The 13,200-nt window shown below is 42.8% G+C and overlaps 1 protein-coding gene across 10 annotated transcripts in view; it reads right to left on the bottom strand.

The window, feature by feature from the left end:
- The window catches only part of DLGAP1 (DLG associated protein 1), a 388,995-nt gene that overhangs the window by 116,958 nt on the left and 258,837 nt on the right, over window positions 1-13,200 (bottom strand). For 8 of the 10 annotated variants that reach the window (XM_048508637.1, XM_048508636.1, XM_048508638.1 and 5 more), the window contains one exon: window positions 2,908-3,122. In XM_048508637.1, coding sequence (XP_048364594.1) covers window positions 2,908-3,122 — 215 coding nt within the window. Of the gene's footprint in view, window positions 1-2,907; window positions 3,123-8,132; window positions 8,248-13,200 lie in introns of those variants that run through there. The other 2 variants (XM_048508645.1, XM_048508646.1) reach the window with 1 other exon arrangement.

Genomic DNA, 13,200 nt, shown 5'->3' with positions numbered 1-13,200 from the left:
TGTAAGCCATGCAACTAAACAGAAGAGCTGGATCTAGAAAGCAAGAGGGGGTAGGTGCCCCATGTAGCAAGCAAAGAGGAACAGAAGTAGGAGGTTGCTCATCTGCCCTGCAGAGATGGTTCATTCTGCAGCATGTACACCTCTTTCTCCCATTTAGCCACTAATACCTTCTCTAAACTAGCACACTGCATACCCTGTAGACAGCTCAACGATTTGCACAGCTCTTTGTCCAACATATCTATTGTCTCCGTTCAATCCCCAACAAAATAATTTCTGACCAAAGTGCCCAATTTGTGTCTAAATTCTGGAAATGCTTCCTGAAAATCCTGTGTGTGGAGTAAGGGCTAAGCTCTGTCTACCATCCACAGACTGATGGGTAAACAGAGAGGGTAAGCCAGGAACTGGAACAATATCTCAGGTGTTACATTCACCACCACCAAGACGATTGGGTAGACCTATTGCCATTTGCAGAGTTTGCCTACAGCTATACAGTTCATTAGAGCACGGGACATCCCCCATTGAAAGTTATATATATGGGCAGGAAAGGAAGCCTTTCCCTGAGACTCTGATGTGACCTGTGAAGATCTAAAGAACTGGCTGGTGAAAATCCATGCATCCTTGTGGGACATTGTCCAAACAATGGAAAAGGCCAAAGAGACATACAAAGCCCAGGCTGATAAGAAATGAACTGTCCTGTGCCTCAAACTTGGAGATGCGATTTACAAAAAAATTCTGGTGTGCTCAGCCTAGCCATAAATTGAATCAGTGTTTTGTGGGAACCTTCAAGGTTAAATGGCTGATTAATGAAATTGATCTGCCCAAGGGATATCAATCTCTTTACCCTGTGTTCCATTCTAGCTTACTGAAGGTGCCACCAGCAGAACATTGGCACCCTGCTATGGAAATATCCCGCCTACCATGGTTGACAAGAATGCCCATTACAGATTTTGCATTCTTGCCTGCACAAGGGGCAGTTGCAGTATTTGACTGCTTTGAAATATTTTCCCTCTGGGGATAATGCTTCTGATTTTTCTGATGTTTCTAATGCTTCTGCCTCCTGCCTAGTCCGCCTTTTCCATCAACAATATCCTCACAGGCCAGGGCCAGGGGTGGGGGAGGGTGCTTCAGGGAGATGAAATGTCAAGATCTGATGAATTCTCAGTGGTGTTGTCATTTCTTCAAGTGAGGCCAGAAGATTGTCTCAACTGATGGGTTTCTGTCTCTATTGTATTACATTGCTAGACACTTGCTGTTAGGCTAGCTGCTGGAATGTGCAGGCTTTGAGGTAATGCTGTTCACAAGACAGACATCTGAGCAGTTATCAAGAGACCTTGGGATAGTGTAGGCTTGAGAATGCACAAATTACTGCTTTTCAGCAAGGGGGGGGCGGGGGGTTAGAAGGAGGGGCTGTTGCTTTTCCTACTGGGGGTTTTGGGTGCGAAAGTCAGACTTGACAAAGATTCCCTTAGTGTAATCTGCCGGATACTTCCATCAACAAATGGAATTCATTTTCAGCTGAGTTTGTTTGGAAGATCCATAGAACACAACGTTGTGGTAAGCTTTGGGCATGCATGAATGAGTCATTGATTATATACATTGACTATATACATACTTATAAAGAGCAAATATGTATATTATGTATGAGGGGCCATCATTTGATACTTTTGCCCCCTTAAAAATGTAGATCTGGACCTGCTAAACAGTTTCAAAGAGAAGTGGAAGTAACAGAAGTGCTATTCCTTCCCTATGTGTTTTGCCTGCATGTCACAAATAATTAATAGTATCTTAGGTCATAGAGGCTGAATCATAGAAAGGGATGGTATAAAGTATGGACAAGCACTTGTCAGGGATGCTTCAGTCTGATCCTGTATTGAGCAGCGGGTTGGACTGGATGGCCGGATGGTGCCTTCCAACTCTATGCGTCTATGATTCTAAGATCTCTGCCTCAGTGTTCCACTTATAAAATACCACTTTATGCACTATTTAACATGTTATATTTAACATATTTATATTTAACATAAGCTTGTTATGTTCTTGTTTTGCTTCAGATTGTTCAAAGAACCATTATGTGAAGTTACCATGCTCTATCTCAGTGATGGTGAACCTTTTTGAGATCGAGTGCCCAAATTGCAACTCAAACCCCACTTATTTATCACAAAGTGGCAACCCGGCAATTTAACCTGAATGCTGAGATTTTAGTTTAGAAAAAATCAGCTGGCTCCTTCTTCCTCTACCCCACCCGCTTGAGCAGGAACCAGCCTGCTCTAGCCTCCAGCAAGTCCTGCGTGCACCGCTCTGTGCCTCTCTAGCATCTCTGCCTCCTCTGCGCCCCCCCCCCCCCAGGAAGCAGCCACCCAGAGCACAGGCACCAGGCCCGCCAGCCAAGTCATCCCTGCTCACTGCGGTGCACGCATGTTGTGCTCAGTGGCCCAGGTCAGTTTAGATATGTGTGTGTGGGTGTGATTTTCTGCCCCCCATGTGACTAACTCTGTGTGCGCGTGCCCACCCACAGAGAGAGCTCCGAGTGCCACCTCTGGCACCCATGCCATAGGTTTGCCACCACTGCTCTATCTCATGAGGATAACAAACTAACTTGAGGTGGTGGAGTTAAGTTGGTCTTAAGGTCTATCCGAATTAGAACAAACAGAACTTGGGCTAACTTCACATTTTTGACTCATGCTACTGCTGAGTTAAATAGACATAGATTGCATATACAATTTTCAGAATATGGGAAAAAATCTCCTTGCTGAAATGGGGGAGGAGTTAGATATAGGGTCTGGCAATAAAATCACAACTGCAACTGGTATCTCCCTTACTTTGCACTGGTCACTCCCAAGAACAAGTGTAGAATTCTTGCTATTCTGTCTTAATTGTTATAATCATGGCTCAGTATAAAAACCATCTTACTTGAGAGTGGTGAGTTCTGTAAGTGATGGCTGCGTGGCCTTGAGATAGCTCTCTCTTCGTGCAGCAATCTTTGGAGATGGCTTTGGGCTGTTGTCAGAGTCCTCACTGTCTTCATCTCCCATGGCTTTGATATAACTGCCACTACGCATCCGCCGACATGGAATCTCATCATCTTTGTTATGTGGAGTATATCCAGACCATTCATCTTGAGGAACCTATACCATAAGCAAAACATACTGATTAATCCAATCTTCTTATTCTTGCTCCTTTTAATAACAGTATAGAAACTGAAGTTAATGTTCTAATGTAACCCCTGTGTAAGAATGGGATGACCCAGAAATGGGTGGAGTCTGAAAAGAACCAGAATGCTGCAGAACTCATGAGGTTGGAAGAAGCAAGGCTACCAGGCTGGGACCTTGATTGATTATATTAAGCCCTTAACACCTTGTTTAAGGTAACTGCAATGTTGTTGGGAACTAGTGGGAAGGGAGTTTAATTTTTTTTGCTATATTGTAAATGCTAGAATTTATTGTTTCAGGGTTTTTGTGTATGTAAATGGTGAGAGTTTTCTGGGAACCTTCATCATCTTGAATCCCGTTCACCAAGCCTCTGAAGTCTTCAAAACCAACCAACAGCAAAGAAGAATTGGACTTGGCAATATCAGTAGACTAAGGACTTGAAAATGCAAACTTAACAGGACTGTAAAGTGTAAATGTTAAATGTTTTAAAAGTGTTATTTGTTAAGAGAAGTAAACTGTTTTGTTTAAATTTAGTTCTTTGCAACTCCTTCCAAGTACTGCCCCACAGAACCCACAGAAAGAGGTTACACTAGTACTTCCAAAGCATACTGAGCAGGCACTAGACTTTGTTCAATGGGGAATTCCCCACAGCATTTGCAAAAAGGAATGGAGGAAACTTTGCTCTGTTTGTACAAAAGTTTTCTCATGAAGAAAGGATTCTGCTGACTTGAGATGTCATTTGTGACAGCATTTTGTTTTTGTATACACGAACTAGTATGCAAAGGGGACAGCTATATACCCAGGAAGATAGCACTAGTCCCAAAACAACATTAGCCCTAGGAGCTGTTTCTGCCAGGCAGAAACCACATAGTAACCTTCTCCAGTTAGCTCAAAACCATTTTTCTCCAGTTCAAAACCATTTCAAGACTCCAGAAAACATATAGTTACTGCATTTATATCCTGTCTTTCTATAAAAAAATTCAGAGCAGCAAGCAAATTAAAATAAAACAGAAACTATGAAACCACTAGGAAGAGCTGAACATTTCAACTCCCCTTTCAGAAGCAAACATCAGCTAGGAAGACAAAGGCATAATATAACAGCAATAAAAATCAAAACAAAAATTGGGACTGATTATAAAAGATCCCACAAAATTTATCCCCTCTCAAAAATTTAGAACACGGTCCCCAATGTGCTGCTTGTGGGTGCCTTGGCACTCGCTGACACCCAGTGGCATAGCTATAATGGGGACATCTGGGGACAAGCACCTTGGGCACCCCTAGTGAATCACTTGGGGGGCAGAAAATCGCCACCCCCTTCCCCTCTGCCCTGCCAGGCCCGGCGGAAGCTTTTCAGCCAGCTGCTCTTTGCTGCAAAGCTGCAAAGAACAGCCAGATGAACTAAAGTAAGTGGGGGCTGCAGGGGGGTGCACGGGTAGGCACCTGCACAGGGGTGGGACCCAGGCACCATTTTGTCCCAGGTACCATTCCCCCTCTACACCTCTGCTGACACCTTTCATGGTACCCACCAGGGCCATGGGGGACTGTGGTCCAGCAAAGCTTCTGATTGACTATTTGAGATTTGATTGCCCAGCTATCCCTAGTGGATAGTTTTATGCTATTTTATGTATTATCTGCCAATAAAAGGTTTTGTTGCTGTTGTTGATTTGATTGCTTGAGCAGGTTTTTTAAAACACTGTTCTGTGGCAGCATCTGCCACCACATCACTGTGTCACTGAAGGTTAGCTGCAGAAGCCATTTTGTGGTTTGCTCTGTAATAACCACTGTATGGCAGCAATTTACTGGCTAGGTGGGTACAGTCTCATTGCTGGAAAGCCAACAGTGACAGGTAACTAGGCCAGAGTTTCCAGAGCCTGAAGGCCACATGTGAAAAAAGTCCTCTCTCACATACCCACCAACTTCACCTCATGTACAGCAGGCATCCAGAGAAGGCCAGGCCTTTTTAATCTCAACCCATGGGCAAATACATAGAGAAATGTATTCTCTTCAACCACTTCTTTTCCTAGGCAAGAAGGTGCAAGTTGCCACTAGTCATCAAAATTATTAATGCTCCCATTGTTCATTATTAAGTATGCATCAAAAGATAATTTAGAAAAAAGATACCATCTTCATAACCAAATAATATGTTTACAACTGTATGCTTACTGGAAGTTATAAGATCACTACAAAATTCAAATGAAAACTAATTAAAAATAAGTTTCCATGATAAACCTTGGTTTAAAAAGAAGCTAGATTGAATGTGGACTGAAAATATAGTATTAATGCAGACGATTTGTTCAAATATACACAACTGGCTGGTGACAAAATCAGAGTGGCTGTAGTGGAATAAGAAGTTGTTTGGTGAGCCATAGAGCTGCCCTATTAGTACAAAAGAAACCATTCAAAGCAGCTTCTTTTGAACTTCATATGATGCAATCATCAGAAGCACCTGTATGCCTGGCCCACACAATCTCCTGTTAGGGATATTTCATGAACAAAAAATCCATGTCACATTACTTAGACAATGTAAAGTACTTGCGACAGGAAGCTACAGCCAGTCACAGCTTCTTAAAAAATGTATATGAGGTATATTTTACATGAATGATGTGGTACACACGGTGTACTTGCTATTGTAATATTCACAAATTAAAATAATCTTGCATTAAGTGTACTTGAATGGCTGATGGGGAACCAGTGCATATAGGGTCTACCTAGAAGTAGACTCTCTGAACTGGGTTGTGGAAAATGGATAATGAACAATAGGCCCCTTTTGGAGGGCCAAAAGGAAATAAACATAAATCTCAATCAACTAATGTTATAATGCCAATACGTTAATAAATTGCATATCATCACATATCATCACATCGGAAGAAGAAGGCATACTTCATTTTGAGATTACTTAAAGAGTTATTGTAGGAGAGGCATTCTGTCCTGTGTTGGAGAGCAGATCTAATACACTTCTAAGATGATGAAGCTTACCACCTGTGGTTTTTATAAACAAAATTTCAATCTCTGTTATGATCAAAAGGTAATTAACCACTTTAACACTTCAGCCTATTAAAATATACTAGATACAGTAATTTTTATAATTCCTTGTTTCCCAATCTGGAGCTGATATAGAAAAGAGGGCACAGAGCCTGCCTCTGCATGCAACAAGTATTTGTACTGTGGTATAAGAATCAATATATTCACAGTATATATGCTTACTAATTATGGTCATAACTTGCAGGGTGGGGAATGTTTCTTCTCAAAGCATCAGTTCATTGGCTGTCCATTTAAAATCATATAGACTGTGTCTCCCAATTAAAAAAAAATCATCAAAGGAAAAACCCACAACTGATTCTTCCTGTGACTTTCATCCAGAAGCCATAGCTCAGGGGTCAGCAACCTTTAGCACCCAAAGAGCCACTTGGACCCGTTTTCCACAGCCCCGAAGATCTACTGAACTGGAGTGGCAGCTCTGCACAGAGCCATCTCCGGTTCAGCCCCTTCACTCACCTTTCCTTCCTGGGAGGTGGAGGCACTGGGCAAGGAAACCCCCTCTGCCCGATGGAGCAGGCAGCCCCCTGCTCCATGGGGCAGAGGGGGGATGGCACCTGCGGCCTGCCAGGTGTCGCCGCCTCTCTCGCTGCAGGAGGTAGCAGCACTGGGCAGGGTTTGATGGTTTAGTTTAGATGGTAACCTAACCAAATTTACAGATGCTCATAACACAACAAGCTATGTTACATGATCCACGGATGCAGGGTCACTCTTTCTCTCTAACTTACAGAATAGGTTTGCCAGTCAGCTCTATAGGAATACTTCTCGAACTACTGAAAAAAATGCAGTTTCTAGTTACTATCAAAAGCACTACAGCAGCCAACTGATGCCATACTTCTTGCCAACCTGGAATTCAACATATTTGTTGAACAGACATTCAACTACAACAACTTCCTTGAAGTTAACTATAGCCTCTGTTTTCACCCTGGATCAGATCCTAGCCCTCAACTCATCTTTGTACATGGTCCTTTTAATTCTGGATCTTTTAAAATGCTGACAGCTGCCTTAAACAGCAGATAGGAAAACCAAGCAAATTAACTACAATGTCATATTTTTCAGAAAATATAATATTTCAGGCTCCTCATTAATGTATTCTGCCAAGGATTAATAATATTATATTAAAGTATGAATGGAATAAATCATCCTGCATTACAAAAAAGCAATATATTTTTAATGGCAGAAATAAAGATTACAAGGCATGTGAGAAAAAGCACTCTGTTTCAGAAATGAATACTGTCCCTACTATTGAAACATCCTTTAAATCACAGGCTTGTTATTAAAAAAAACTGTTCTGAGAGTCCATCTGCCTTTCCAAGTGATCACTGATTCAAACTGATGTGCAGCCTTCTTGTAGTGATTTTGAATTCAATACAGAATTGATATGTTAATATGCAATTTGCTATAACCAACAGGTTTGGCTTAATAAAGACAGTTCACCTTTTTCCAAAAAAACCTTGGTAAGCTACTGAAAAATCTTTTCATACATACATGCAACTTAAGACATATAATATAGTTTACATGCAAAGATAAAATTAAAAGGAATTCTGTACATTGTGCTCAAATATTATTTATTAGGTTATATGCGCATACAGCAGACACTTTGCTGAATAAAATATATATTCCCAGTAATCAACTCATTAATTATATTTAGCAGTGCAAGGAACATGGAATGTCCTCCTACCAATTTACTTTGGTTTACTGCTAAACATATTTTAAACAGTTATACAGCTATCAAAAAAATTCTGTAGCCTTCCATTATCATTGAATTTTTAGAACAGAACTGTGTAGCTCTTCAAATAAAAATAAAAATAAAAGCAAACAACTGAACACAATAAATGTTAGTTCTTTAAAGCACATATTGAGCATGCTGGAAAAATGTAAAAAATTAACTGCTGAAGCAAGATTTTTTTAGTTTAAAAATCTCTTTTCTTATAATTGGTGTGAGCTTACCTTGTAAGACGACAAAGCAAACTGATTGTCTTTATGGCATAATAAGTTCATTATTCATCTCAGTTTTGTTATGGTTTATTGCAGCAGAGACCATTAAAGCTTCATTTGGGTTTTGCTAAGGCAAATGTGGGTGACTTTGGAAGTAAACACGAGGGCTGCGAGGGGGGGAGTGGTTGGCCATCACTCACAACAGGAATCTTGTAAGGAGAGCTTTTAATAGTATGCAAATACTTAATGAAAGAACAATGCTTACAGCAGATCTTCAAAGCAATGCAGTATAGGTTTTTTAAGCAGTCCTTCATGTACCACAGCAAATACCATTCATTTCCTGACTTCCACTTGCTTGATTCTTTTATCATTTATATTTAATCATTCACTTGAGGAGGATAATCCTTGAATGACGAGTAGCACACTCTACATGAAAATCTTAACACAAGTTAAGCTCAAGTATGTCTCATAATGACAGGCATTATAACCTGTGGTCAGTTATGCACAGGATGTCCACATAATGAAAAGTGATGAAGGCACTCTCGAGTTAGCAACTTCTGGACTAACCTTGAGAATTCCAGAAATCACACTCACATGTGGCTAAAAACAAAATAAGGTCTCATGGGGGAGGGAAAATGTCAGCCATAATGGTCTAGTAAATAGTTTCAGAGTGTTAATGTTCAACCAAGTGTCTCTGGTTGCTAGTTCCATAGTGGACAAGGACAACTTCAATAACCTTTTCAGACCCTTCTTTCCAAGCTCTGTCAGTACACTGAGTTTAAACTGCAGCCTGTATTTTTGGTTTCAGTATGTTGACAAAACTCTTTCAGGCCAGCATGAGAATCCATACTAGTGCCTCTACAGACTCAAAGGCCTATTCCTGGGCACAAGTTTGGTGTCCTTCTTACTTTGTTTACCTCCTTTTTCCAGACTTTCTTCTTCCCTCTCATACCCCAGAAAGGTCAACATAGCTTTTCTGCATGACTATCAAGAAGAAAGATAGGGTTGTCAGCTCTGGGTTATGAAATTCCTCAAGATTTTGGAGGCAGAGCGTCGGGAGGGCAGGGTTTGGGGAGGGGGCAGACCTCAGTCGGGTATGCCATACAAAGCAGTCATTTTATCTAGGGGAACTGATCTCTTTTACCTGAAAATGCTTTGTAGTTCTGAGACATATTCAGACACCTGGAGACAGGCAACTCTAAATAAGGGGGTGTTTTAAAATGTCTCCAGTTGCAGTATTGCTATTACAATAGCCCACAGTTTGAAAGACCTGAGCAAGTCTGTTAATTATAAGATATTCTGGAAGTAATTAATTCATAGGGGTGCCACAATAGCTTTTGCTTTTCTTAGAAAACCATGCAGGGCATTTCAATTTAATAGCTCTTAAGTTTTTGAAGGTTTTTTAAAACTGTAGTTTTGTTTTCTGGGATTCTGATCCATCTAACCAATATCTTTGAGTAGACCTTTAAATACAAATACAAATAACCTTTATTGGCATAGGAATACAATAAATAAATAAGTAAATAAATAAGTAAATAAATAAAAATACTTAAAACTTTTTAAAAGTCTGGAATAGAGTGCCACAAACTTGGCCACATCCTCTATTCTTCTTGAACAGTAGTCATTTAAGAGAAACTGACTCTTGTTCATATCAGAGTTCAAAAGATCGAGATGGGGGTTCGATAAAGTCTCTTCTTATGGAACTGTACAGGACACAATGGAGCAGAACGTGTTCTGTAGTTTCTTTTTGCTTTAAAGGGCAAAGGCATGTTCTTGCCTGTGATGGGATCTGCAGGTGTCTTCCTCTAAGAGGGCAAAATATTCATTTGAGCCTGCATGAATACACACCTCAATGCTGGTGATGTTAAATTACGGAAGTATGAGGGTATTGTTCCACGGTAAGACCATGGCTCAATGGGAAACAAATTTTATTGGCAAGTGAGAATAGAATTTGCTTCTCCGTGTCCAGGATTCTTTGCCTAAAGGTCTTATATAAACATGATTCCTCCTGGTCAAGAAGTAAGTCTATAGATAAGCCTAAATATTTGATTATTGTTAGTTATTTGTTCATTCCCTTTGGAGTGGTATGGGTCAGATAACATGGCCCAAATTAAACTACCAGGTCAAGTCTTAAAATGTAGGTGTAGCCAAACCTTCACTGTAATTAACCAACCTCTGGTCTCCAAGTAGTTCAAACTTGCTTCCAGGCACAAAGTGGAGTAGGTAACACAATTGGATATGCCCGGCAAGCTACAAAGGAACTTTATATTAGTTCAAGATTTGCAGTGACGCCACTGACCCATATTGGAACGCCATATAGAATTTGAGGCAGAAGTTTTGATTTATAGACCGTTATAATTGATGGGACATGTTGGCCACCTTTGGTGAAGAAAAAGGGCCTCATGGTGGTTAGGTTACAGTTGGCCGAAGTTGTTATTTGACTCATATGATTTGTCCATTTTAGGTTGTAAGAGTAAACCTTTATATATCAGTATTAACTGCTGAAGGCATTGTATGGTAGCTAAAAGTCAGGCTAAATTGTGATTACCAGTGAAACATCATTTATCACTCAATTTCTGCTGTACAGCGTATTAAAAACTATAAGCAAGGCAGCTAGCTGTTTAAACCACAATAGTACTTTAATTTTAATTAATGGTAGTGGCTAATAAAACATATTGAGAGTCAACATTAAAAATAATCATAGCATCATAGAGTTGCAAGGGGCCATACAGGCCAACCCCCAGCTCAACACAAGATCAGCCTAGAGAATACCAAATAAGTGTTTGTCCAGCACTGTGTAAAGATTGCCTGTGAGGGGGAGCTCACCACCTCTCTAGGTAGCTGATTCCACTGTTACACAACTCTTACTGTTCAAAAAATCCTAATATCCAGTCAAAAGCTCTGAAGCCCCCACAACAGTTTTGTCATCTCCGGCATTAATGGGGCTATAGCTCCAAGATGGCGTCTGAGACGGAGCTCCTTTGCAGAGCTCTGCTACATTAGGCTTTTAGAAACCCTCCTTTTTAGTTTTTTTAAGTCTTTTTAGCCTTAGTTTCCCCCACACTTCCATGGTGAATGGATTGGCACTTGGGGAGAATTTGTGCAAGTAAAACTTGGCTATTTCTGTGCAAGTAAAACTTTTGGGCTGATGTTGTATGAGCTCCTTGCTCCCCTGCCTTCTTGTCCCTGCCTCCTCACTCTATCAACTCCGTCTGGTTTTTACCTAATGCCGCAGATGGTAAGCTTCCCCCTCTCCCGAGGCCTTGGTGATTGCTACAACGGGGTCTGTGGCAGAGACCCCAGGGACCTACCGGCTTTGTACTGGGACTTGACAGCACCTACTGGGTCCTGGGCAGCCAAGGAACCGAGGAGTGTGCAATCGACTCTGGGGCGGCTAGGGCTACTGAGCTGAGACAGGCGTAGCCGGCTGCAGCCGTGGGGCTGTTTGGAGAGTGTATGCAGTGGAAACAGAGACTGGAGGTCAGATGGCCAGGGCCAGGGACGTCCCGTGCAGGCGTCGGGAGGCGCTGGTGACTTCTATCGTGGAACGAAGAAGTAGAGACTCTTTGCAGCTCATCCATTACCACCATTTCATCTGGGTTCAGCGTGCCGGCGGTGAGAGGGCTGTGCGGGCTGAACCTCTAGGATTGTGGGTGTGGAGCAGTATACTGAAGATCTGGTGGGGGTGGCTGGTGGCAGGAGACCCCCCCCCAGCACCCACACTACCTCCTCGCTGTTGACTCATTGACTTCAAGGGATCTCCCTTCAGGCTTGGTAGTGGTTGTGCAGGCAGCGAGCCAATTAGTGAGAGTCCTGGGATCTGCTTCCTTCATGGCATTTGCACCATCTCGTCCACTAGAGGGCGTAGGGATCAGATGGCAGCAGCTCCCCATTGACATCTATTTGGCGCCCTCTCCTGGTTCCATATGGGCTTTGCAGGGCTTTGGCCCTGACTACAGACTGACTTTCATTGGAAAACAACTACAGCCCCACTGGTGAGAGCGTGGTGAGCTGTATCAAATGAACTTCAGCAGATTTAGCTGTTTTCCCCCCCTGTGGTTTGGTTCAGTCTATAGCTTGAGGGGTAGTGTAGTGTAGGTTAGGTTAGGTTATTGGCTGTGGCTGTAGTTTTAAGTTAGTGGGTAGGAATTTATGTTAATCACTGATTGGCTAGTGTTAGCTGGGAAGTAGGTTGCTGTGGATGTTATTTGTTTGAGCTCAGTCTTGCTTGTTTATTAGTTGGGCTGCTAGTTAGTGGTAAGGCTGAGCCTGCTGGGCTTGCTGGTTAGTGGTTAGGTTAGGTTAGCTAGTGGCTAGGTAGGGCTGCTACATTAACAATTGCACCCCTGACAGCAGGCACCCTCCAAATTTCCCCAGCTTCTCCTTTTAAATGCAGAGAAGGTTAAAACTGAATCCAGCAAAGACGGAAATCCTTTGGTTAGGTCGCCGGGGGGGGGGTCTCATTGGCACCGGCCCCCTCGGTCCGCAGCCTGGGGGTCCACCTGGATTCGTCTCTTTCTATGGAGACCCAGGTGGCCCATGTAACCCGGGTTGCGTTTTTCCATCTTCGCCAGGCCCAGCGGCTGGCCCCCTTCCTCTCCCAGGCGGATCTGGCCACAGTGATTCATGCAACGGTCACCTCCAGATTAGACTATTGCAATTCGCTCTACGCGGGCCTACCCTTGAGGCTGATCCGGAAACTGAAACTGGTCCAGCATGCGGCGGCCCGTTTGCTCACGGGCGGTGCCTCTAGAGATCATATCACACCCGTGTTGCACCGTTTGCACTGGCTCCCAGTTGAATTCCGAATCGTCTTCAAGGTATTGGTGTTAACCTTTAAGGCCTTACGCGGTCTGGGACCCTCGTACCTCAGGGACCGTCTGGCCCCATATGTCCCACGTCGGTCTCTGCGCTCGGCAGAGGCCAATTTACTGGAGATCCCCGCCCCCTCTATGATGCGGCTGGCCTCCACTAGGGCCAGGGCTTTTACGGCCCTGGCCCCTGCCTGGTAGAATGCTCTCCCACCAGCTGTCCGGGCCCTGCGGGACCTAAACGAGTTCCGCAGGGCCTGCAAGACTGA

This window comes from Sphaerodactylus townsendi, linkage group LG09, assembly GCF_021028975.2.
Source record: "Sphaerodactylus townsendi isolate TG3544 linkage group LG09, MPM_Stown_v2.3, whole genome shotgun sequence".
In the NCBI taxonomy this organism is placed as follows: Eukaryota; Metazoa; Chordata; class Lepidosauria; order Squamata; family Sphaerodactylidae; genus Sphaerodactylus; species Sphaerodactylus townsendi.
This window is presented reverse-complemented; position numbering and strand designations above follow the sequence as displayed.